At 41.2% G+C, this 27290-nt stretch overlaps 1 protein-coding gene across 1 annotated transcript in view; it reads left to right on the top strand.

Moving 5' to 3' along the window:
• The window catches only part of LOC124546865, a 39184-nt gene extending 33348 nt beyond the window's left edge, over positions 1 to 5836 (top strand). Inside the window, exon 3 of the mRNA XM_047125069.1 lies at positions 5347 to 5836. Coding sequence (XP_046981025.1) covers positions 5347 to 5681 — 335 coding nt within the window. The 3' untranslated portion in view covers positions 5682 to 5836. The remainder of the gene's footprint in view (positions 1 to 5346) is intronic.
• Positions 5837 to 27290: the final 21454 nt, after the last annotated feature.

The following is a 27290-nucleotide window of genomic DNA, read 5'->3' as shown; positions in this document are numbered from 1 at the left end:
ACAACAACAACAACAACAAAAACAACCCCCTGTGGGGTGGCACCATGCTTACTGGCCGAGACAGAGATGTTGAAATTTTACTGTCTCATTTCGACCTCTGCCTATTAAATACTGGGGCCGCCATGCATTTCAGTGTGGCTTGAGGTAGTTACTCAGCTATTGATTTATCAATTCGCAGCCCAGGACTTCTCCCATCTATCCACTGGAGAGCACACGACGACCTGTGTGGTAGTGACCACTTCCCCATCTTCCTGTCACTGCCCCGGCGTCAGGACGATGGACACCTGCCCAGATGGGCTTTAGAGAAGGCGGACTGGGAAACTTTCACCTCTGCTGTCACCGTTGAATCTCCCCCACACAGTAACATAAATGTGATGGTTGAGCAGGTGACTACAACAATCGTTTCTGTGACAGAAAACACGATCCCTCACTCTTTAGGGTGCCCCCGGCGAAAGGTCGCTGAAGCAATTAAGGAGCATCAGCGAGCTCTACAGCCGCATAAGCGGTACCCTTCACTGAAGCACCTCATAGCCTTTAGACGGCTCCATGACCGCATTCGCCAACTTATCAAATGACAGAAGCAGGAGTGTTGGGAGAGAGATGTCGCAACCATTGGGTGCCATACGTCACCTTCCCTAGTCTGGGCAAAGATCAAACGTGTTTTCGGCCACCAGACCCCAACAGGTGTTCCCCCCCCCCCCCCCCCCCCCTTCCCCAGCCTTCCGCACTCTCAAACAGCAGCTGGAAGGTAAGGTCCTGTCATTCACCACATGCCACAGTGAATCCTATAATTCCCCATTTACAGAGTCGAAGCTCCTCAGTGCCTTTGCACATTGCCCCAACACTGCTCCTGGGCCAGATCGGATCCACAGTCAGATGATTAAACATCTCTCATCTGACTTCAGGCCAGGGTCGCTCTACCACTGATAATCTTTTGTCACTCATGTCTGCCATCTGAACAGCCTTTTTGAGGCACCAACACCTGGTTGCCATCCCTTACGTAAAGCATAAGACAGAACCTGGCAACATCATATCCTTGCCACATTGTCTGAGTGGGGCCACCGAGGCCCGCTCCCAATTTTTACCCAAAACTTCCTGTCGTTCCGTACTTTCCTGTCCATGTTGGTGCCTCCAATAATTCCCCCCATATTCAGGAGAATGGTGTTCTGCAGGGCTCTGTATTGAGTGTATCTCTAATTTTAGTGTTCATTAATAGCCTAGCAGCAGCTGTAGGGCTGTTGGTCTCCCCTTCTCTGCATGCGAATGCCTTCTGCATTTCGTATTGCTCCGCCGCTACTGGTGTTGCTGAGAGGCACCTAGAGGAAGACATTCACAAGGTGCAGTCATGGGCTTCTAATTTTCAGCCACGAAGTCGTGTGTTATGCTCTTCTGTCGGCGTCGTACTGTTCATCCAGAACCTGAACTTTATCTTAATGATGAGCCACTCTGTGTAATGGAGACATATCGATTCTTAGGACAGGTTTTCGACGCCCGATTGGCTTGGCTCCCCTTCCTTCGTCAACTTAAGCGGGAGTGCTCTCCACTGCCTGATTAACGCCAACTGGGGTGCAGATCGCTCTACAGAGCCCTTGTTCAATCCCACCTTGACTATGTGAGTCTGGTTTACGGTTCAGTGGCACCCTCAGCATTGCATTTGCTCGACCCAGTGCACCACTGTGGTGTTTGCCTAGCGACAGGAGCTTTTAGAACAAGTCCAGTGACCAGTGTCCTAGTGGAGGCCAGAGTCTCTCCATTGCAGATCCGACGTGCACAATTGCTCGCCAGTTATGTTGCACACATTCATAGTTCTCCAGAGCATCCGAACTACCGTTTCCTTTTCCCACCTTCGGCTGTTCATCTCCCACATCGGCCGCTCAAGTCAGGGCTCACGATTACGGTTCATGTGCAATCCCTTCTCTACGAACTAGAGTCCTTTCCTTTGCCACCTCTACATGAGGTCCATTCACATACACCTCCATGGTGTACACCTCGGCCGAAGCTTTGTCTGGACATTTTGCATGGCCCGCCACTCTCCGCTGTCACTTCACCTCAATTCTTGACGTATTCCGGGGCACTGAAACTGTTTACACTGATGGCTCAATGGCTGATGTTAACGTTGGTTTTGCCTGTGTCCACAGAGGCCATATTGAACAGCATTCCTTGCCCACTAGCTGCAATGTATTGACTGCAGAGCTTGTGGCCATATGTTGTGCACTTCAGTACATCCCTGAGCAGCTTACAAGCTATCGACTAGTGCTACCCTTGCCATCCTTTGGTAGCGAACATCCAGGAGTCCATCTGTCCTGAAACTGTCCAGTTATTCAGTGGTGTTTGTGTGGACCCCAGGACACATCGGAATCCCAGGCAACGAACTTACTAACAGGCTACGCAGAAACCGCTCCTGGAGATGGGCATTTCTGAAACTGACCTGCATTTTGTCTTACACTGCAAGGTTTTTCGGCTTTGAGAAACAGAGTGGAATAATAGTATGCACAAAAAACTGCATGTCATTAAGGAGACTGTGAATGTGTGGAAGTCTTCCCTGCAGGCTTCCCGCAGGGAATCAGTTGTCGTTTGTTGGCTCTGCATTGGCCATACGTGGCTCACACATGGCTACCTCATCTTGTCGCGAGGACTCACTTCAGTGTCGCTGTGGCTCCCAAATGACAGTCGTCCACCTCTTTGCTGGACACTTTTAACTTTCCCAGCACCGTACCTTCGGCGTTCGGCGACAATGCTTCAACACCAGCTTTAGTTTTACATTTTATTCATGAGGGTGGGTTTTATCATTTGAACTGAGTTTTAGCACATGTCCTTTGTACCTATGTGTCCTCCACCCTAGGGCTTTTAGGGCATAGGTTTTAATGTGTTGCGGAGTGGCTGGCTTCTCCTTTTTTATTCTCATGGTCAGCCAGCGATGGTAATTTGCTTTCTTGTTTCTAGTCTCTTCTCCCTGTTTCCTGCGTCTCTCTGTGGTTGTTCTGTTTTGTCCATTGTAGTGTTTGTTGTCCTTTTGTCAATCCTCTGGTTCTTCCTTTCTCGCGTTATTGCGCCGTACTTCTTCTTTTTCTTCTTTCCCTTGGTAATTGTTCTACTGGGAACAAGGGACAGATGACCTCGCAGTTTGGTCCCTTTCCCCCTCTTTAAAACCAACCAAGCAAGCTCAGTTAGTTCTTTTCTGCCAAACTCGTGCTACCCCAACATTCTGTCTACCATGGAAATGGAAAGTTGTTTGGATTCTATTCTATGTGTCTTACTAAGGCAGAAGTCACTTAGTCCTGTTGGGCGAAATGTCTATTGCAAGCCAACCCAGGTTGTGGGACTGTCATTAGGGAAGCAATTGAGATCATCCTGAAGGAAGTCCCAATCAATATAGACACTGACTACCAAATTAGAAAGGCTTGGGAGCAATGCTCAAGTCATTGAACAAGAAACACGCCTCTCCCCTCCCCCTACACACAGTAAACAGAGGTGGCTCTTCTGGAAATGAAGAAAGCACTTCTTAGCCATCCTCTTAAGCGGCAGACACAGTAAAGGTCTCAGTGGTTCTGCAGGAAGCAGGCATGGACTTCAACTGCAGTGATGCAGCCAAGAAATAACATAATAATGCTGCAGGTTTGGAAGTGGACCATCTACAAAATGTCTCTGACTCATCTGTCAGCTGTGGGGAGCAGACAGCAGGTGCAACTTTGTTAGCAAGATCACAGGAAGCCCAGGAGGATGTAGATATAAGAGAATCAGTAGTTTTCTTGATAGTTCAGTAGGTCAGAGCACCTGATGTTGACGACCAGTTGTGTTATCGAAATATTGTGCCATTCAAACATTAGAGTCCAGCCAAATGCCTGCAATGTCGTCAGTTGACCTTGATTTTGGAAAAAACCTGAGAAGTTAAAATGCATACATGCCTTGCACAATATAATTCTGCAGCCGTTGACACACTCATTCACATTGACAATGTACATATCGTTAAGAAATTTAAAAAAAGCTTGGAAGCAGAAGTAGGAATTAACTGCTTGCTGGACATAATGTGTGAGGGTAATCCCAAAAGTAAGGTCTCCTATTTTTTTATAAGTACATAGACCTGTTTATTTCTACAATGGTTTACACCAGTTTACAACTTGAACATTTAGCTATTTTGCGACATAATCACCATTTCTGTCGCATTTTTGTAGACGCTGTGGCAGTTTTTGTATGCCCATGTCATACCAGCTCACCGCCATGCTGTTCAGAAAGCTATGAACCTCTTCTTTCACCTTGTTGTTGGAGCTGAATCGCTTTCCGGCCAAATGTTCTTTTAACCTAGGGAAGAGGTGATAGTCACTGGGTGCCAAGTCAGAACTATAGGGTGGATGGGTGATTATGTTCCACTGAAACTGTTGCAGGAGAGCAACGGTTTGCCGAGCGATGTGTGGGCAAGCATTGTCATGGACAATGTGTACGCCCTTGCTCTACATTCTTCTTCTCCGTTTCTGAATTGCCCATTTGAGTTTTTTCAGAGTCTCACAGTACCTGTCAACGTTAATTGTGGTCCCAGCGATTCAGCTCTGACGACAAGATGAAAGAAGAGGTTCATAACTTTCTGAACAGCATGGCGGTGAGGTGGTATGACATTGGCATACAAAAACTGCAACAGCGTCTACAAAAATGCATCGACAGATTGTGATTATGTTGAAAAATAGCTAATGTTCAAGCTGTAAACTGATGTAAACCATTGTAGAAATAAACAGGTCTATGTACTTATAAAAAAAATAGGAGACCTTACTTTTGGGATTACCCTCGTATGTGTGGATCATATAGTAATATGATGCAAAAGTTACACATTGTACACAAAACTGTAATCAACCCCAAGGTTGGTTTAAACACCACAGTGCTCTGGTAGGCAGGATCCTCTTGGCTGTGGCTTGCCATTGGCTTCCTCCAACTTCTCAACTAACCAAACAAATTATAGTTTAATCTGAATTCCAAACCATGGTGCTGTATGACATTTTTCTCATCAAGAAACAATGCTGTATAGAGCAACTGAAATTACTTTGCGAAATATGTAGTGGAAGCAGTATTGGGAAAGGCAAAGCTATGAAGTTATAATTTTGTTTCCCAAAAGCATAAAAGTTCTATTGCTCCAAGAATGTAAAGAAATAAATCATGTGTAAAGGGTATGCAGTTTCTGTACTGTCAACAAAATTTTGTCAGACTGAAAAAAAAAAGATTCTAACTCGTTCTGATTACACATGTATGGTCATTGGTACATTGGGACAAAGTAATTCAAACTAGATTAATAGAGTGAACAAAAACGTGATCTAAAAATGAAATATCTACACAGCATACCAAAAATTAATCTTTTTTCAGCTGAGACACGGCTTATGGAGTGTTACGAGTTGTTGCTTGAGGAGTACCTGGAAGCTATTCTGGCCGAACCACCTGCATGTTGGTGTCCTTTGTGCCAACGAGGTTCTTTGGCACTTATACCTGATGGAGAATTTGTGTGCATGCGCTGTGCTGCCCGTCTGCCTGCACATGGATGTACCTCATTATCTTCTTTAGGGATGAGACTGATTGACTGCAGTCAGAGACACGAAAATATCTGTGCTTGTCCACCACAGTTTCTGTTGACCACTGCCGAGGAAGGAGGGCATTTGTTGGCAGTTTGTAGCAACTGCAACACTGTTGAAACTGTGCTGTGATATTTCGCATTGTATTTTATGCTGTGTCACATTCTGTAATTAAATATCTCCAATCTGTTTTTCATTCCTTGGTCTTTTATTTATGTTTGTGTCTGTTTTTAAAGACTGTAAAAAGACTCAATGTTACTTTAAAATAAATATAAACATCAATGGAATTATTGTATTTGATGTGCTGATTCCTTTTATGTGCTGTGATTACTGGCTGTGATTATTCACATTTTTCATTAAAGGCTTAATATAAAGACAATTTTATGAGTGAAAGTAAATGATGGAGTAGTTGAACTAAAATTCCATGTTGTGACTTAATGCTCATGAATTCTTTTGTAAATCTTACTGTATTTTCACATTCAATAACATATTGATAAAATGACAGATAGTTAACATGTTTGAACTTTAGTGGTACATAGTTCTTCCATCTAACAGCCCTTAAATCAGCTCTAACACACAATTACACTGGGGAAAAATCTTTTAAAAACATATGAATTTGACTGGTATCTAATAATTTTTTTTCCTCGCAAGCGTGTATATTTTGAGTCAACTCGGAGAGTGACATGATGAAACTAAGTACTAGTGGAAAAAACAGATGAATACTTCAGGGAATTGACTTACGTCTATAGTTTACTCAGTGTATGTATCATCTCTAAACAAGACTGTTGCAAAAATACATAGGTCACCAACAAGCTCATAGTACCACGAATACTTCGTACCATTTGGAAATACATTACCAGAACTATTCCCACGGGTGCCACTGATGAATTTTGGCGAGTGCCATCAGTGAAACCAAAGGAAGTGGTTATTCCCCATGAAAAAGAAAGTAACATTTCTCCATCTTGCCAACAGTGGTATCCAATAAAATGTGTGTAAAACAAGCAATTCCATGCTTAATAAAAACAAACACAGAAATGTAAGTTAAAAATTTCAGTATTAAATTGTGTCGAGATTGCAAATACCCTTGTTACTCCATCACATACAGAAGTTACAGCCACTCAGTCAGTCACCATAATCATGAAAACTAAATGAAATGAGGTGACCATCTATGTAGGTGAGGTGGCTGCAGAAGAAAATCCACATTGGATGACGTCTGCCAAGGTGTTGGAAAATCATACTGTCATCATCATCAATGACCAACTCTTCAAACATTAACTAATCTCAGAGTGTCATTCTATATGGTATTTAGTGCTTGTGCTACCAGCAGAAGGTTGCAGGTATACAAACCAGAAAAAAGGCGAAGCACCCAGAAGGGATTACAAAATCAAGTCTTGTTTTCAAATAACTTACCATATATAGGAGGTGTTTTGTTGCAAAGACTACTAAACATTTAAGCTTTCAGACAAAAAGCACTTCAGAAACAGTGCATGTGCCTGCCCACCCACACGCACGCTTGCACACACTGTGTTAGTTTGTTGGTCGTTTTTGGAATAACCGCGCTGGAGGCAACCCAACAGCAAACACAGAGTATGAATTGGCATGAAATTTATGTAACGAGAGATAATTACTACTTGCAGTACTGAAATTAAAGCATGGATTCTTGTTGAAACTAAATTGGTGCCATGAACAGTCTTCCTCGCAGCATAAGAAAAATACAGTGCAATGTACAAATACTGAAGTCACAAAAATGAATAATGTATACAGGATAATTTTTCTTACTCTGTCCATTGAGATTTTAAAAAATGTCTGATTTTGCAGAAAACTTGGTGCTTAACAAAGTCAGTTGTTTAATTATTACACATATATATTTAATAGAAATCACTATTAGGCTGCACTGATATTATTTTACGTCTAATTTTCTGCCAGTCGTGCAATCCATCCACTAAGTCGTGACGATGATTAGCACATACATATTTTAAGATGTGTTACAGCAGGGCCGGCCAAACGCTGCACAGTGTGCAGACGTGTGGAAGTGCTGCACATGTGCGCACGTGTGTGACAGCGAGCGACGGCGGCGGCTCCACTTCCCTGTTTATCTGGTACATGCAAGAGCGCAACATACACAATATCGTTTACCCCTGGTGACCGTAACTTTAACAGAGAAGTACTGAGAAATGGCAGGTACTGTAAAAAAGCAAAGAACGGAAGATCTATGTTCTCAGTCGTTTCGATCAAGCATCAGTGATGAAAATCTCCTGCAACTGCTTGCGTTTGTCAATGAGCCGTGCTTTTGAGCCCTATATTAACTATATAATTTCTCATGACCAGTGATAAACGTGTTTGGATTTATTCCTTTCATAATTAAAAATTATTGTTTACTAACTGTGCATTATTGCCTCATTCTGCTCCATGTTACATTATTATCAGGAAAATTGGTCATTAAACCGATTGTTGTATACTTAGATTTAGGTTTTTTTTTTTTTAATGTGTGAAGGGCTACGCTCAGCTGAAGTCGATAAAACATAACATTTATCTAATTGTCGGTTATTATGCAGATTTCAGACGGAACTGATGAAAGATGTAGCAGTAATGGTACGAGAGGTCTGCGGTTGTCATTCTGTTCAGAGGTCAGTGAGACAGAAATTATGAGGGTGTAACTGAGGGCACCGAGAATTAGTTAGGGGAAACCTTGCATTTGTTTAATGTTATTTGAAACCATGACTAAGGTTCGTTGGAAGTCGCTAAGTGCTCTCTTTCTTAAATACTAGATCAAAAACATTACACTTATTTACGTGCCATCAGTCAAGCTGCCTTAATAAAAACCCACGGTTGTTAACTGTATTACTTGTCTTACTGGGTTAAACTGTTAACATAAAAGTAGACGTCTCAATGAGTAGACTGTGAGAGTATTTTAAATGTTTAATACGCGAAATACCTTCCCACGGTTGGCTTGCAAGCTGTGGAAAGAGCACTAGAATGCGCCGGTACAGAGTATCTCAGCAAGTGGATAAGGCGACATCTGTGCGTAGAAACATGCACTACATGAACGCTGACGGCTGCGGTGTGCACGCTGTGAACTAGAAGTTGCACATGTGCAAGAGCACCGCACGCGTGCAGTGTTTCTGGCCGGCCCTGTGTTACAGGATGGAAGAAATTACTGCCTCTTCTTATGATTGCAGGCAAAAGTCATGCTTATGAACAAATGTAGCTTTTACTACACATATTGTTGATGCATGAGTGAAAATTGCATGCCCTTTTTATGTGAGATCTTAAACATAAGTACACTAAAGCGAGACTGAAACAAAAGTTGTTAAAAAATTTAATATTCTCCAGACATCCCTCCTCTCTTACAAAGATAATTTTAAAAGCCTATCTTTGCCATCGTCTGTGGCAACGTACAAATTTTTTATTGCTAATGGGGAAAAGGAAAAAAAACCACACACACACACACACACACACACACACACACACACACACACACACACACGGTTGCTGTCTCTAGCTGCTGCTGAGGCCCAACTGCAGACTACAGCTGTGTCTGAGGTGTGGAGAAATCTAGGGTAGATGGTGGTATTAAGGAGGATGCAAGGGGCAGGGAGAAGAAGGGATAGCAGAGTTAGGATGAGGGAAAATGTACTGCTTGTGGGAATCTGCAAGGACGTGATGGTGACAGGATGCCGTCTGCTTCACATCTGCTGTGCAGCGAGCTACGTTCATTTAAGTATTAACTGTATTTTTCTTACTTGTCACTTCTTCTTCCATGTGTTTTTGCTTTTAGGGAGCTTTAATTTTCGAGTGCTAGTAATAGTGTTCCATAGATTTTGTGTTTGTTTTGAATACAGTCAGAGTGAGTCCCTTTAGTCAGCTGAGTGCCGGTAGTGCTAGTGTTTGTTTTGAATACAGTCCAGAGACAGGTAGTGCTCATTTTCATTGTTTTCAACCAGAAGTGTCTAGTAACCACAGTTTAGTCAGCTATCAGCCGTCTTTACTGAATTAGCAGTCTAGTTAAAAGTTGATTAACTCTCTACAGTAAATTGATTTCTTAGGATGGATAGGATGTGTGACTGCTGTGTACAGACGCAGGAGGAACTTGTCACTGTTCACGAACAGCTGAACGTGTTGATGGCCATGGCCAGCCGTCTTCAGTGTAGCTGCAGAGGGAAGGCTGGTGCATCGCATGGTACACCCCAGGTGTTACATGCTTCACCCACAGTCCCTGCTGTCGAGACATCTTCGCGGGTACTGGGCGAGGTTAGGCCACCCTCTCCCCAAGGGGAGTGGCAGGTTTGGCGGCGCATGAGGCGGAGGGTCAACGTGGAGGCTGGCCGTGTGGCATCGCCTGCCTGTGAGTGAACATGTGGCCACTCCTTCAGCAAGGTCCGAGCAGGCACACGAGAGGAGGGGTTTATTAGTGATTGGGAGCTCCAACGTTGCGTGGGTAATGGAGCCCGTTAGGGAAATAGCGGAAAGGTCGGGGAAGAAGGCCAGTGTTCACTCAGTCTGCTTGCCAGGGGGTCTCATCCGAGATGTGGAGGAGGCCCCGCCGGCGGCGATAGAGCACTGGGTGCACCCGACTGCAAATTGTTGCTCGTGTCGGCAACAATGACTTCTGCCGTCTGGGTTCAGAGGTCATCCTCAGTTCATACAGGTGGTTGGTGAAGGCGGAAAGCCTTGCTCGTGGGGTGGAATCTGAGCTAACTATTTGTAGTATCGTTCCCAGAACCGATCACGGTCCTCTGGTTTGGAGCCGAGTGGAAGGCTTAAACCAGAGGCTCAGACGATTCTGTGGAGATCTGGGGTGCAAATTTCTCGACCTCCGCTATCGGGTGGAGAAATGTAGGGTCCCCCTGAATAGGTCAGGCGCGCACGACATGCAGGAAGCGGCTACAAGGGTAGCGGAGTACCTGTGGAGTGCACATGTGGGCTTTTTATGTTAGAGAATTCCCTCCCTAGCCCCTACAAGACGCCTCCTGAGACGCGACAAGGTGGTAGTAGTAGGCAAAACGCAAGAGGGAATAACAATATTAATGTGGTAATAGTAAACTGCAGGAGCATCTAAAGAAAGGTCCCAGAATTTATCTCATTAATAAACGGTCACAATGCCCACATAGTACTAGGGACAGAAAGTTGGCTGAAACCAGATGTAAACAGTAATGAAATTCTAAACTCGGATTGGAATGTATACCGCAGAGACAGGCTGGACAGTGAGGGGGGAGGCATGTTTATAGCGATAAAAAGTGCAATAGTATCGAAGGAAATTGATGGAGATCCGAAATGTGAAATAATTTGGGTGAAGGTCACGCTTACAGCAGGCTCAAACATGGTAATTGGATGTGTCTATAGGCCCCCTGGCTCAGCAGCTGTTGTGCCAGAGCACCTGAAAGAAAATTTGGAAAATATTTCGAATAGATTTCCCCACCATGTTATAGTTCTGGATGGAGATTTTAATTTGATGGATATAGACTGGGAGACTCAAACGTTTATTTCGGATGGCAGGGACAAAGAATCCAGTGAAATTTTTTGAGGTGCTTTATCTGAAAACTACCTTGAGCAGTTAAACAGAGAACCTACTCGTGGCGATAACATATTAGACCTTCTGGTGACAAACAGACCCGAACTATTTGAAACAGCTATGGGCCTCCTTCAAAGAGAGTATGAGTGACGAAATACTGTACCAAATCCGACAATCTTATCCTGAACTAACCATCAAATTCAACAACGATATCGTCAATGAAACACTCATTCTTCTAGGTTTAGCAATTAACAACCAGACCTCAGTACAACGTGGGATGTAAGCACCATGAAAAGATGCTATTAATGTGCTAAACTTCGAAATTACAGAGGAAAAAGCTACATCATTAAAAAACTGCTTCAGTACATTGCTCACAACAAACCATCCTTCATTGATAATCAAAAGGAAACAACACTGGCGGAATAATTTGCTTGGACGCACCAGGCGTACAAAGGTATGTGGAAGGCATACAAATAAAATGTGGGATAAGTGACAATATATTCCATCTTTTAAAGCAAAAGGTGCAACATTTTTCTGATAATGATAAACTTGTGAATATGTCATTGGATGAAATGTCGCTAATGGCAAATTTGACATATGACAGCACTTCTGACACTGTTATTGGTTTTGAGGACTTGGGGTTTACACGCACAGCTAAAATTGCCAACAGTGTGTTGGTGATAATGATTAATGGCATTTTTTCATGTTTCAAACAACCATTGCTTTACTGTTTTTGTAAAGGAACAGTGGGAGCTATTCATTTGACTGCTATATTTTATGAAGTAGTCAAAAGACTTAAGGAAATTGGCTTGGTTGTGAAGACCTGTGTGACTGATCAGGGTTCAAATTTTGTGGACTGGAGAAAGAGACTGGGAATTACACAAGACAATCCAAGTTTGGTATATGAGGAGCAGAAGATCTATTTCTTCTATGACACCCCACATTTGTTTAAGAGCATCAGAAACAACCTATTTAGGTATGACATAATTCATACATCAAATGATGGTTTGGTTGGTACTGCTTCTTGGAAGGACATTTCTCAGCTCTATTCAAATGACTTGCACAGGAAATACAAGTTAGCTCCCAAGCTGACTAAAAAAGCTGTCGAACTGCCAGCTTTTTCAAAAATGAAAGTGGGTACTGCAGTTCGTGTGTTAAGCCATACAGTGGCAGCTGGTATTGACACACTTGTGTTTTGTGGTAGTATGCCATTATCTGCAACTGGCACTTCAGACTTTTTATTATTCTAAGTGGGACAAGCAACTGCCAAATAGTGGGAAGAATATGCTGAAAACACTATAATGAGCTGATTACACTACATTTCACGAAAAACCAAATATTTGTATAATTTTCAAACAATCTGTCAGTGAAGAAGGTGCTGACAAAATAATGTCATCACACGAAAGAAGCAAGGGAAATTAAGTGACTAACAACAGAAGTGAACGAAATACATACCAAAGAAATCAGCAGCCCAAATGAGCCAACTTCTTCAGTTTCTTATTTGCTTTCTTGTTGTTAGAAACTACGTCTTGATTCCAATATTTCAGCCTGTAAACGAGTCTCACTTTAACAAATAACTTGATTAACAGCAGCTTAGTTTCTTCACAACATCCAGGAGGAAAACTTGGGACAGCCATCAACAAGTTCACATATAATTCACCACAGTTTTTCTTGTGAGAATGTTCATCAAAAACTGAAGCCATCTGATTTTCACAATCCCTAAAAAATAAACAAATATTTTCACTGCAAATAACCAAGCTTCCAAAATTGTCTTCGTAACTTTTGAAATGACAATAAAATTTGTCATTTGCATCTAAGTCCTGGCTGTTGTCTACAAGTAGATTCCTGCACTTGACACAATTATGTAAAGAAAAAAGTTTCTTCAAGATGTAACCAAACACATATCTCATACTGTTTTGTTCTCCAAGGTCTGCTGGAACTTCCACATTTGGTAGCTTTGTTGCAGAACTTGTATCACTACTGCATAACAACTGTGAGACCTTTAATGTTTGAGCAGATTTCATGTCCAGTATTGCCTGACCCCAGTCAATTCCTTCACAATTACTGCTTGCCACATTAGAAGAATTTATCAGTTTGCTTAGTGTACAGTTGTTAAATGCAGCACAAAACTGCCTTGGAGATGGGTTGCTGCAAAAACCACCTCTCTGCCTTATAGTTGAAAAAAAGTTTTCCAATGTGTCTTGGTTAATTTTACGTGAGAATAAGTACAATTTTGTTCCAGTCACTACCTCGGCAGCAAGCATTTCCAAAGCACATATATTGCTTAGAAGCCCCTTTACACATTTTATCCTCAGGGAGTAATCTTTTCCATCAGAGCCTACAAATTTCCAAGAGTGAATCCATGGCTTCATCACATGTAGAACATCCAGATGCTCTGAATCACTCCTAATACAGTTCCTTAGATGCACAGGCCCTTTCACACTGTATGTATTAAAGATATCAAAAATGTCATTAACTTTCTGACAAAAGTCTGAAGTGCCAGTTGCAGATAATGGCATACTACCATAGTTATGTTGTATATGTATACAGATGTACAGGAAAGTTAAGATATAATATCGCTGAAGAGGTCAAAGAACTTAATTAAAATTAAACATTTTCGATCTTTTTTTTTATCTTCTGTCATCTGTTTTTGTGATCTCGTATTAGCTCTATGTTAAATATTACTTGTCTGGATAAAATTCATAACAAAATTTGTACATTTTACTGAAACATATTTCAAGAAAGTTGAAATATTGTCTGAGAGTTACTTAAAACCTGTATGCTAACCAGTGACAGAATACGAGAAAGCACAGCTAAAAGGTCCGATCGCCTTCCGTTCGAATTGCACATGGCATAAAACCATTGTTAGAAGAACTACAAAATCTGCCATCTCCTTGGAATTGGAAAATTTCGCAAACATAGTCTTTATTGGGCACCAATTATAATACTGGGTATGCAACAGTTGAAAATATAGCAAAGAGCCTGAAAACCAACTATAAAGACTCTTTTGAAACATAAATATCTCATTTCCTTATAAGATTAATCTTCCCTGTGCGGGAAGCCGTTCCTCTCTCTCTACAAATAGTAATATAAATATTTCACTTTCAGTGTCACAGGAACTGTACCTCTAATGGATAATTTGTGTATGTAAATAATTGTAAAATATTTGAGTCTTCAATAATGAATGTAATTTTCATTTCTGTGTACACGTCATGAGAGGAATTATATTATACAGATCAGGAGAAAAATAATCACATAAAAGAGGAGATACGAGATATGGAACCTAGGAATTTCCTTAAATTTAACCTGAATGAATATATGGAAATGGACACTTGACAGACGAGTATGGTAAGACAAGGCACAATAATTATTCGCCTTATCTACGTATACACAATGTAGTTAGGTTCGGCAGCAGTAGATGCTTTCCTCTATGAGTAGATCATATAGCGAATATTTCCACTAAATTTTAGAATTCTGTAACGATGTAATTAGTAGAAACAATTACATTGTTGAGAAGCAGCCATGTTGTCCTTACATAACAGAAATTTTTTCGGGTCCAAGATGAGAGCAACTTATATATTAGTGAAGTCCGTCTCCATAGTTGAGTAGTTAGCGAGAAGTCGACATGAATACACGCCAACTGGACCATTGCAGCGCCCTGTTTTGCTTTTGTTAGTGAGTTCCTTAAATCTAGATGGCATTGGGAGACAGTTTACGTGTGGCTGTGTTGAATGGCAACTTCAGTTTCTGTATGTTTTTTGCACCTATAAACTGCAAAACAGCAATAACAAAAAAGTTAAATAAAAATTAAAAAAATAAAAACCTTTTCATCCCTTGGGCAACATCCCAGAAACGGGAGGGAGGAGACAGTTATCAGTACGGCCAGTGTGGCTAACTGCCGTGCAGAAGGCCCGGGTTCGATTCCCTGCTGGATCAGAGATTTAATCCACTTGAAGAATGGGTCTTGTGTTGGTTCTTGTTATCATTTCATTATCATCAATGCGCAAATCAAAGAAGTGGTGTCAAACATAAAGCCTTGCACCTCAGGTGTGGTCTCCTGGCCAAAAATGTCATACAACCACTTCCTTTTTCAGTACGAGTGGACAGTTCGTATAAGCAATAAATCTGAACCGGTAGAAAATAAAGAAGCTAACGGAAGTATTTCAAGCAATCAGAATCAGGAAATAAATAATACAGATATGCAAACGGAAATAACTAGTGCTGAGCATCATAAAAATGACATTACAATAAGTGGTAGTCAGTATCCAAATTTGACACCGTAAACAACCAAAGGGGGCTTTGCTTAGAGATATTTCAATGCAAACGATGCTGTCATATTTAACACCAAGAAGTACTTTTTCTCAGAGTTGTTTATAGGGAGATATTGTAATAGAATCTTGAGCTTTTGATAGTCTGATGTCATGATAACAAATAACATTCACAGACGAAAGGGCATCACAGATGTCAAGGAACACTATTTCATCTGAGCCAAGCGACTTGAGCGACATAATACAATTTTTTAAAAAGTATGTTTACCAATATGTCGAATGATTTTGATCAAGAATTTTCACAATTACTGGAAGTGCAAAAGAAAACTACGTGTAGGTTAGAACAGCAGACCGAAATGCGAAGCAATTTGCAAGCTGCACGTGATGATTTAGCTAAGACCACATCTAGAGTTCAGATAGATGTTTCACAATTATTATCCGTTTGCAAGAAACTGTCCCACAAAGTGAAAATACTGTCGGAAGAAACTCTGACAAAAACGTGTTAACACTAACGTAAAAAATTTGAACAATCGCGCGGAGGTCAGGGCATTAGACAGTGACACCACACTCTCGGAAAAGTCATCACTGCAGCACCGAACTTACGTCGATGAAGTAGAAAAATTAATACCAAAAAGGAAAATAACATTGTTACCCAAGTAGATGCGGGCATCAAAGCTGCCATACAACGAATTCCTTATTTACTGGTCACCAGCAGAATGCAAGGACACGCAGTAGAAATCCCAGCAATGAGCACTGGTGTAAAGAAAGTGAAATCTTATATATTAATTTACCCTCATATGTCCAAGCATGTTCTTATTGCAGAAACACATTTAATGGTGGAGGGTCATGTATTTATGTTAAGAATGGCATTGAATTTAAAGTCAGTAATGATATTATCATGCTAAGTGTAGACAAAGACTTTGAAGTGTCAGCAGTAGAGATAGTTGCTATAAATATGCCCAAGAAACTAACTATATTATGTGTATATCGTTCTCCCAGTGGTAATTTAGAGATATTCTTTTCAAAACTTATACAAGGCCTAGAACTAGTGTTGACTCTGAAACATTATATCCTTTTGTGTGGGGACAAATAAAACAGATGACACCAGTAACACATTTATGAATATCCTACATAGTTTTAGTCTATCATCACTAGTCAACGGTGCAACAAGAATAACCACACATTCATCATCTACCATTGACCATGTAGCTACAGATGTAGGCAGAGAAAACTGTGATGTACTTGTCAAAAATCTGGGACTGTCTGACCATGTATGTCAAATTATAAAAGTAAAAGCTTGTGTAAAAAAAGAATCAAAACTGCATGTATATAAAAGAGTCTACTCTCCATCAGCTTTGAAAGAGTTTTCCTTAAAGTTAGCACATGAAAGTTGGGAAGGAGTATACACAGAAACTAAAGTGAATAGGAAGTTCTCCAATTTTCTGTCTGAGTTTAAATTAAAATTTGAAGAAACATTCCCCAAAGCATTAATTCCCATTGGAACACCCACCAACAATAAATGGATTACTAAAGGAATTATCTCAAACTTGTAAATACCTAAACTCCATTAAAAAGGACAATAGTGATCCAGTTTTATTGCACTACTACAAAAACTACAAAAGGATCTACAGGAAGGTACTCAAAACTGCAAAAAAATCAGTCAACGATAGGTTCATAAATTTAGCCAATAATAAAAGTAAAGACCGAGCGAGGTGGCGCAGTGGTTAGACACTGGACTCGCATTCGGGAGGACGACGGTTCAATCCTGCGTCCGGCCATCCTGATTTAGGTTTTCCGTGATTTCCCTAAATCGCTCCAGGCAAATGCCGGGATGGTTCCTTTCAAAGGGCACGGCCGACTTCCTTCCCCATCCTCTAACCTGATGAGACCGATGACCTCGCTGTCTGGTCTCCTTCCCCAAAAAAACAAACAAACAATAAAAGTAAAGCTACATGGGCAGTAGTGAAACAAGAAACAGGAACTGTGAAGCAGAGAGGTACAAACACACAAATCAGGATCAAGGAAAACTTAGAAAGTAACCTGAAAGAATTAGCAAACTATGTGAATACCTACTTTAGCAGCATTGCAACGAACTTACAGAAAATGTTTCCAAAAGGGGCTAATCAACCAATACAGAAGCATATAGCAAACTCAATTGTATTGCTTCCAACTACTGAGGAGGAAGTATGCAATGTTGTAAGACAATTAAAGAACAGAAACTTGGCAGGTTTAGATGAAATCCGAACGTGTGTGCTGAAATAATGCATAAACGGTATCAAAGCTCCACTAACAGAAATCATAAATGAATCCTTCAAAACTGGTTGCTTTCCTGACTATCTGAACCATGCCAAAATTTTACCAGTTCACAAGAAAGGTGATGTAGAAAACGTTGAGAACTACAGACCAATAGCCCTATTGTCATGCTTTTCCAAAGTGATAGAAACAATAATGAAAAACAGGCTTTTGAGCTACCTAAGTAAATTCGACCTCCTCTGCAATGACCAGCTTGGTTTCAGGCCTGGTAGAGGTACAGAATCTGCAACAGCACAATTTACAAAAACAGTTTTAGAAGCACTAGATGAGAACAGCTATGTAACTGGCCTTTTCCTAGACCTGTCTAAGGCATTTGATACAGTAGACCACCAGAAGCTGTCTCATAAATTAGAGGCACTAGGAGTAAGGGGAGTGGCTCTCAAATGGTTTCGTTCATATCTAGAAAACAGAGTACAGTCAGTAGAGATCACACATGTCTCCAGTGTATCAAAGTATATTGAGAAACACATATCTGATCCACAATATATCAATATTGGGGTCCCCTCAAGGAAGTGTACTAGGCCCTGTATTATTTCTGTTGTATATAAATGATTTCCCGCAACATATCAGCCATGGAGAAAAGATATTGTTTGCAGATGACAGCAACATAGCAATCACCAGTAAGACACCAGCACAAATGTTGGAAAATTCTACTGAAGTGCTGAGGGATGTTCTCAAATGGTCTCAGGAAAACAAGGTAACTCTCAACGTAAAGAAAACAAATACAATATGCTTTAGAATGAACAGAAAACAGAGTCCCTTAAATTTAAAACTAGATAACAGCTCCATAGATGATGTACCCACAACAAAATTCTTAGGATTGCACATTGACAGCCAAATGAAGTGGAAGAACATGCTATGAAACTCTCTGAAAAGATATCCACAACATGTTATGCACTTAGAGTCCTTGTATCCGCATGCAGTAGTGAATGTTTGAGAACTGTATACTTTAGTTACGTTCATTCAGTATTATTTTCTGGGGAAACAGTGCTCAGAATTTACATACAGTATTTAAAATGCATAAGAGAGCAGTGAGAATTATAACAAAAAGCAGTGCCCACTGCAGAGAACTTTTCAAAATGTTAGAAATTCTAACTGTTCCTTGTGAATTTATATTCCAAACAACAGTGCACATCAAGAAAAATATAGAAAATTATAGCACAAATAGTAATTTTCATAACTATAGTACAAGAACAAGTCACTGTCTTCACCTAGACAGGAAGAATAAACATAAGACTCAAAATAGCTTCTTGTATGAAGGTGTAAAACTGTATAACAAACTGCCGCAGAAAATCAAATAAGCAGATAACATGTACTGCTTTAGGAAAAATCTTACATTGTTTTTGCAGAAACACTGCTTTTTACACTATAAGTGAATTCCTTAGTACCAAATGATTGTAAATAGCTTTTGTTTCACAATATTTTGATAAGGAGCAAAAATGATTGTATATAACTTATATGTCACAATGTGTAACTACATGTAACAACAAACTGTATAAATATATGAATGTACGCAACTGGCAACATCCATACATTTTAAAATGTCCAGGGATAGCTAAATAAATAAATAATTGCTTATTGACCAATCGTAAACTTCGTTGAGAGTTTCATTTGCTTTCTCGGCCACAAAATTCAGGCTATTGCCTCACTGCTTCAACTGATCTTTTGTCATTTATTATAAATTTTAACAAAAGAAATAACGAAACGAAACAATTTCATAACAAATAACGAACAAAAAACAACTTATAATTACCAAGACAATATATGGTGGGGATATGGCCGAATATCGGTAGGAAATGAACTGGGGGGGGGGGGGGGGGGGGGGGGTGAGCCAAATGATCAACAACGTATGGATGAAGTCAGCCGTCAAACCTTTCTTGCCGAGAAACCTTGATCGTGCTGTGACGGGACAGTCAGTGTTGATGCCGCCATTGGAAGTGCATTGCAGGATGTTTTGATGGGACAGTGTGAATTGGCCTTTGCGATGTATGTTGTTTTGAAGCCAGAGTGTGTGAGGCCTGTTGCCATCTTAAATAATCCAAAACAATAGCAGAGTACTGTTTGTGAATGCTTCTAGTTCATTATTTCTGTTGTGCGCACACAACAGCAGTTTTAAATAGTAAACATTACAGCGCTTACATGAATAACATAGCGCAAGGAAGGCAATTTCGATCGTTTTTATGTTCCTGAATGTGTATTTGCTCTAATAATACAACACATTTGGCCTCTTTAATGTAAGTTGTTTTTGTTGATACAATTCGAGTAACCAGGAAGAGAACGATGTGATGTGAAAAGGATGCTTTCGTAATGCATTTTATTCCTCTTTTACCATATTTGTATCGATAGCAAATGAAGCTGGAATTCCCAAACCAATGCTTGTTTGCGTACTGGAACCGTACTGCTTCTTGTTCATCAAATTCTCAGCTTTTAGCTCATATTTGCAATATTTTAATGCTGACATTTGCAAAAAAAATTCTGTTTGTTCTCTGTTAACTCATATACAAGTGATGAAGAAAGAAGCTAGGCATGCTATCGATCCTGTGCATGTAAATACAGTGGACGATTATTGAAATGTCAATGAAATATAGCTGCATAGAAGAATACCTCCATCCAGAATAGATTTCTTGTTTCATTAGATTGTCAGTGCATTAGTCTCAGCGTAGTTTACAAATCTTCTCACACTGAAAGCTGACCTATCACGCATCATTCAATTGTGGCCAAAAACAGCAAAAAGCGTTAACACAGCGGCTCGCATGTCGCAAGCTATAGGAAGAAGGGGCCCACTGGCGCAACCACGATGTGGGGCGTCCGTGACTCGGAGCGATGCGTAAGCGAAACAGAGCCACAGAGCCAGGGCGGGCCACTCTTCAGCTCGCTACCACGGACAGTCGTCTCAGTTCCCGACACACGTCGGAGACTTACAAGGCGAGGGCCGCAGGTTCGGACGCCGGAACGGGAGCGGTCATTGCCGCTGCATTCCCAGCTACGCCAGCCGAGGAAGAAGCAGCAGCACGGCCGCCCTACGGCTCCCGGCGGAGCGGTGTGGAGTCAACGGGGACGTTGGACGCTGAGTCGTCTGTTAGCGCAGCCATCCTGACGTAATTAGAACTCTGCAATTGGCGTACTAGGCCGGCTCGACACGGTGAGTTGCACAGGCCACAGGGGTGCTACTTCAGAAATGCGGGGCCTGTGACACGGACTGAGGTCAACGAAGCTCTGTAGCGGAAGAAATAAACCATTTGAAAAGCTCGGACGAGTTTTAATACACCACATTCTGACACCATCTACTACATTTGGTGTCAGGATAGCGGACGTCGTCTGTCCAGTACGACGTTCGAGCCCACCGCCTGCAGTACAGTCACAAAATGTGGTTAAGTGCTGTCAAAATTGTTCTTTTGAGTGTTGGACGTTTTCTTTCTTTTTGGTGTTTTGAGTATGGCTTGCCAAGCCACATTTTGGATGTTTTGCGTATGCATATTATTTATTTTGTCAGAATAAGTGTTAGTGTGCTGTTTTTCGTGGCATTTGAGTACTTTGTGTTGGTTTATGATGTTACTGAGTATGATGATACGGATTTGTAGGAAGTCAGATTATTCTTGTACTTAGTCCCGAAACAAAACGACTAACTGAGAACGAAAACAACACATTGGAAGAGCCAAGGACGCAAGGTGTGTTGTAAGCAGAAGCGGTGCGGATTTTGTTGGAAAAAGTAGCACAATTGACAGCAGACAATACGCAATTGAGAAATGAATTAACATCTAGAAGTAAGCGGGAAACCGCATTTGATCAGTCGTTGTTGCCTAGGATGCAGGAGATTGATCTAGCCACTGTCAGTTTGATTATTCCGTTTTCTGGCAAGGCATCTGAGGATGTGCGTTCATTTGTGAAGGACTTGGAGACTTCAGCGGTGATGAATGGTTGGTCTGATGAACAGCTGTTACATGTAGCTAAGATTAGACTAACGAGTGAAGCAAAAACATATGTAAGGTGTTCTGAGGCCTTAAGGAAGGCAGGACAGTTAAAGTAGTTAAAGGAAGGGCTTTTACAAAGGTACAAGAAACAGAATAGCGGTCGGTACTTTAGGGAGAGGTTAAGTACAATGACAAAGAGACAGGGGCAGACGGTGGAGAAATTTGCGAACAGGATAAGGGAAATTAATGAGTACACTTACGAGTTGGGTCAGAGCGATGAAGCGAATAGTGTTCTGTTGCAGGAGGCCGAGCAAAGGGCACTTGATGTATTTTTGAGAGGGTTACCGGCGCATATGTCACGGAAAGTACGTGAAGGAACTCCGAAAGATTTGTATTCGGCCATTCAGCTGGCAATCCAGTGTGAGGAAACAGACGTGGCAACAGGACTACGCGAGAGGCAAACAGTATTGCAGCGGGTGTGGTCGTACGGGACATGTGCAGAGGCAATGTACCCAGTCACCAAGGAATAGAGGAAGGGGTGGAAATCAGCAGCATGGAGGATGGAGAAATGAAGATAGGAAAGGTGGACAAGCGTTAAAGGACAGAGGGGGCTCCCCTTTCATTTCAATGCTACAAAAACGTATGCAGAGGTGGAATGTTCAGTGGTAGGATCCGTAGGAACTAAAAAGTTTAAGATTTTGTTGGATACAGGGGCTCAAGTGTCAGTGGCTACTAAGAATATATTGAGACGAAGGAAGTTAGACCCATCACGTTATAGGTTGCGTGGAGTGGGGGACAAGGTGGTCACGCCTTTGGGGTCAGTGATAGTTGATTTTCGCATAGGGAAAGTCCAATTTAATGCATGCACGGAGGTAGTACCATGGGTGAGCCAGGGCTACGACTTGATACTAGGAGTAGATTTCTTGCATCAATATCATGCCAAAACTGACCTTGGACAACGAACTGTGGAACTTGGTGGAATGTTCCGCTAGGGGAAACTGTTGTCAACACAGAGCTGTCGCAAGGGGCGTTCAACGTAATGAACATACCAATTGAACCGCGTACATTAGCATTAGGGCTTAACTCGCATGAGTGTGTGTCTAGTGGCACCGGGAAGTCGCTTTGGGTAAGTGTGGAGTCGAATCTACTGTGAGAACACTATGTGTTATTGAACCATTGGAGGATAATGTAGGTTTGGGTTCATTGGGTTGTTTTGTGAAACGTAGTGTTGTACGCGTACAGGAGGGAAACGACAGGCGAGTAGTTCCCATGAACGTGGATAATTTTAGCGCTGTAGACACGAATTTGAGGAAACGAGTTTTAGTAGCAAATTTGGATGTACCATATGACGAAGACTGGTGTTCGAGAGGTAGGGGAAGCGATCTACCAGTAACTGCCGATAGAACTGCATTGCGTGACAAAATTAAGCATTTGAAAGGAGAAGAAAGGGAGCGTATGGAAGAATTATTGTGGGAATTTAAGAAGTTGTTCTTTCCACAAGGGCCGTTACCAGCAACTCCATTAGTTCAACATAGGATACCAACAGGGAATGAAGCACCTGTTTACCATAAACCATACAGAATACCGAGGTATTTGCAGCCGATTGTGGAGGATTTCATTGATCAGCAGCTTGCGGACGGTATCATAGAGCATAGTAATAGTTGCTGGGGAGCAGGCATTGTCGTTGTGCCTAAAAAATCTGCGGATGGAACTAAGAAATACAGGTTCTGTTGTGACTATCGATACCTCAATAATAAGACAGTAACGGGCACTTACCCCATTCCAAACATGTCGGAGACTTTGGATCCCTTAGGACAGTGCCAGTACTTTTCTACGATGGATTTGACTAGTGGTTATCATTAGTTAGAGGTGGCTCCAGAGGATCGTCCAAAAACTGCTTTCTCTACACCTGGAGGCCATTACCAGTACATTAGAATGCCATTCGGTTTGAAAAACTCTCCGGCAACGTTTCAGAGGTTGCTAGACAGTGTATTGAGGGATTTGAAACCACGGCAGTGTCTTGTCTATTTGGATGACATTACAGTGTTTTCAAGTAGTGTGGAGCAACATAGACAGCGGTTAAGGGAAGTATTTATGAGGTTAAGAGCAGCTCTTTTGACGTTGGAGAATTGTCATTACGCATTAGAAGAAGTAAAATATTTGAGTCATATTATCAGTAAGAACAGTGTGCGGACAGATCTGAGGCTCGTACAGGCTGTAAGGGATTTTCAGGAACCGAAAACGGTTAAGGAAGTGCAGTCATTCATCGGACTTTGCAATTTCTATCGCAAGTTCGTGAAGGGTTTTGCAGATTTAGCACAGCCGTTAACGCAATTGTTACGGAAAGGTGTGAAATTTGAGTGGACAGAAGAGTGTCAGAAAGCGTTTGACAAACTGAAATAAGTGTTAACATCAAGCCCGGTTCTTGTGTTTCCAGATTTTGAAAAGGAGATTATACTATCATGCGATGCATCGAATCAAGCATTAGAGTTTGTTCTTAGTCAGGAAAGTGACGGTAAAGAACATCCTGTAGCCTATGCGTGTCGGCCATTGAATGCAGCAGAGAAGAATTACTCAAGAACAGAAAGGGATATGCTTCGTGTAATCTATGGAACCACTTATTCTTCTTCTTCTTCAGTAGCTCTACAGCCCTTGGTGAGCCTTGGCTTCTTCAACAATCTTCCTCCACACTTCTCGGTTATTTGCTGCTCTTTTCCACCCCCGGACTCCCATATTGCTGATATCCATTATTACCTCATCGATCCATCTTCTTCTAGGTCTCCCTTTTCGCCTAACTGAATGGATCATACCTTTCATCATTTTCTTTGGCATTCTATCCTCTGCCATTCTCTCCAAGTGTCCTAGCCATCGTATTCGCTGTGATTTAACAAATTTTACTATGTCCCTGCCTTGTATTAACTCCTGTAATTCAGCATTGTAGCGTATTCTCCAGCCTTCTTCCTCCCTTATTGGCCCATAGATTTTGCGTAGTATTTTCCGCTCAACGCTTCTTAGAGCATTTTTATCGTGTTCTGTCAATGTCCATACCTCTGAGCCGTATGTGATAACTGGGCGGACTAGGGAATTATATATTAGCAATTTAGTTTTTCTTGTAACAAGGCTACTTTTGAAAAGCTGCATATTTGCAAAGTAAGCTCTGTTTCCTGCTTGTATTCTTTCCCTTATAGCCTTTCCAATACTGTTATCATTTGTTATTAGGGCTCCCAAATAGTTAAAAGAGGACACTCCATTGAAGCATTTCCCATTGATGTTTAGGTTTTTAGGGGTTCTTCTGGCCTCAGATTGTGACATTACCATATATTTTGTTTTGTTTACATTTACTATGAGGCCAATTTTTAAGGCTTCTGTTTCCATTGCCCGGTATGTTTCTAGGAGTGTATTGGTATTTCTTCCTACTATAGCAATGTCATCAGCGTATGCACATATCTGGCTAGTTTTCATAAATATGGTGCCTCTTTTGTTGATTTTATTTACTGCACTATGCAGGGCAATGTCGAATAGGACAGTGGAGAGGCTATCCCCTTGCTTCACACCTTTATTAAAGTCAAAGCTCTCACTTGTTCTGCTAAGGACCTTTACTTTTGCTCTTGTCTCTGTCATTGTCATTCTGATTAGTCTTATTAATTTAGCACATATACCAACTTCTTTCAGTACTCTGTATAGTTCTTGCCGAATTATGCTGTCAAAGGCTTGTTTGAAATCGATGAATAAGAAATGCAGATCTATATCATATTCATAGAACTTTTCCATCATTTGCCTTATCACAAATATTTGATCAGTTGTTCCTCTGCCCGGTCGAAAGCCACACTGATATTCCCCTAGTATGCCTTCTGCACACTTCCGTATCCTTTCGTTTAATATACTTGTGAAGATCTTATAAGCTGTACTTAGGAGTGTTACACCTCTATAGTTTTCACATGCTGTTCTGTCCCCTTTCTTATAAATGGGGACTATTATTCCAATTTTCCAATTATCTGGCATAGTTTCTGTTTCCCATATATCTGATATTAATGTGTGCAGTTCCTTTATTACAGCCTCACCACCAGTTTTTATTAATTCAGCAATTATGCTGTCTTCCCCAGGGGCTCGATTGTTTTTTGACTTGTGCACAGCCTGGGAGACCTCTTGTAGTGTTGGTTTTCTTGCCTCATTGGTTTCATTGTCTACTTCCAGCTCCACTCTTCCCTCCTGTGCAGCTGTCTCTTCATCTTCTAGGCTGGTGCTTAGTGTATCTTTGAAATATTCTGCCCATCTTCCCACTATCTGTTCTTCCTCCCTTATCATTTTCCCATCTTTACTGGAACAGGCCATTGTTTTTGGTTGGAATCTATTCTTCATTTTGCCTATGGCATGATAGAACTTTCTTATTTCACTCTGTTCCTTTAGTTCTTCTAGTTCTTGAAATTTCTTCTTATTCCACTCTCTTTTCTTTCTCTTGCACAGTCTGTTAGCTCTTCTCCTTAATTCTCTATATTGTTCCACATTATTTCTGGTTTCTCTCTCTAGCATTTTTGTTCTTGCCCTGTTCTTTTCCTCTATTGCTGACCTGCAATCTTCATCAAACCACTCCTGGGTTCTTCTGTTCCTTCTTATGCCTATTATTTCCTCTGCAGCATCCTTAATGGCTTTTTCAAACCTGTTCCACCTTCCATCTACTCCTTCTGTGGTCTCTTCATTGCTCAACTTTCTGCTTAGTGTTGCTTGGTATTTTTTTACTTCATCGGGGATGTTCAGTTTGTCTGTATTCCATTTCATCATCTTTCCCATTCTGTTGCCATTTGTTAGTGACAGTTTCTCTCTCAAGACTGATTTTATCAGAAAGTGGTCTGAATCACAGTTTGGTCCTCTGCAGCTCCGTACATCCGTGACTGACGTGGAGTGGCGTGCAATCACTAAAATATGATCAATCTGATTGACTACTCCATTGGCTGCAGACTTCCAAGTTCCCAGATGGATCCTTTTATGTGGAAAGCAGGTACTTTTAATAATCATATTATTCCTTGCTGCGAATTGGCATAGTAAGTCTCCATTCTCATTGTTTTCTTCATGTAGTGAATATTTTCCAGAAACTCCATACAGATGTTCATTCCTCCCTATTTTTGCATTAAAATCTCCTATTACTAGCATCAGGTCATATTTAGGTACTGCACAGCATACTTTTTCCAAGTCTTCGTAGAACTGTTCTTTAATTATATCCTCTTTTTCCTCTGTTGGTGCATGTGCATTAACTATTGATATATTCCTAAATTTACCTTTTAGTCTGAGTCTGCACATCCTTTCATTTATGGGTTCAAATTCTAGAAGGCTTTTCCTAACTTCCCTAGTTATTATAAACCCTGTTCCAAGTTGGCCTGTTCTTTCTTCTGGTCCACTATATACCAACGAGTACTCAGGTTTATCTATCTGCCCATTCCCCTGCCATCTTGTTTCCTGTAGCCCTACAATATCATATTTGAATTTTAAAATTTCATTAGCTATTTCTTTCATCTTTCCAGGCTGAAGCATTGTCCTCACATTCCATGATGCTACTGTTAGATCCTTTATCCGTTTCCTTTGCCGGGGTCGTGATACATGCTTTCCATCCAGTTTCCGAGGCTTCTGTTGAATTTCCGTAATATTCTTTTTTTTTACAGTATGGGTTATTAGCCCCATGCCCAACCCCCAAACTGGAGGACCAGGATTTGTATGAGGTTTACTCCTCTAGGGAAGCTGGCTT

The sequence above is a fragment of the Schistocerca americana genome, chromosome 1 (assembly GCF_021461395.2).
Source record: "Schistocerca americana isolate TAMUIC-IGC-003095 chromosome 1, iqSchAmer2.1, whole genome shotgun sequence".
NCBI lineage: Eukaryota > Metazoa > Arthropoda > Insecta > Orthoptera > Acrididae > Schistocerca > Schistocerca americana.
Note: the sequence above shows the minus strand (reverse complement) of the source record. Positions and strands in the feature narration are given on the sequence as shown.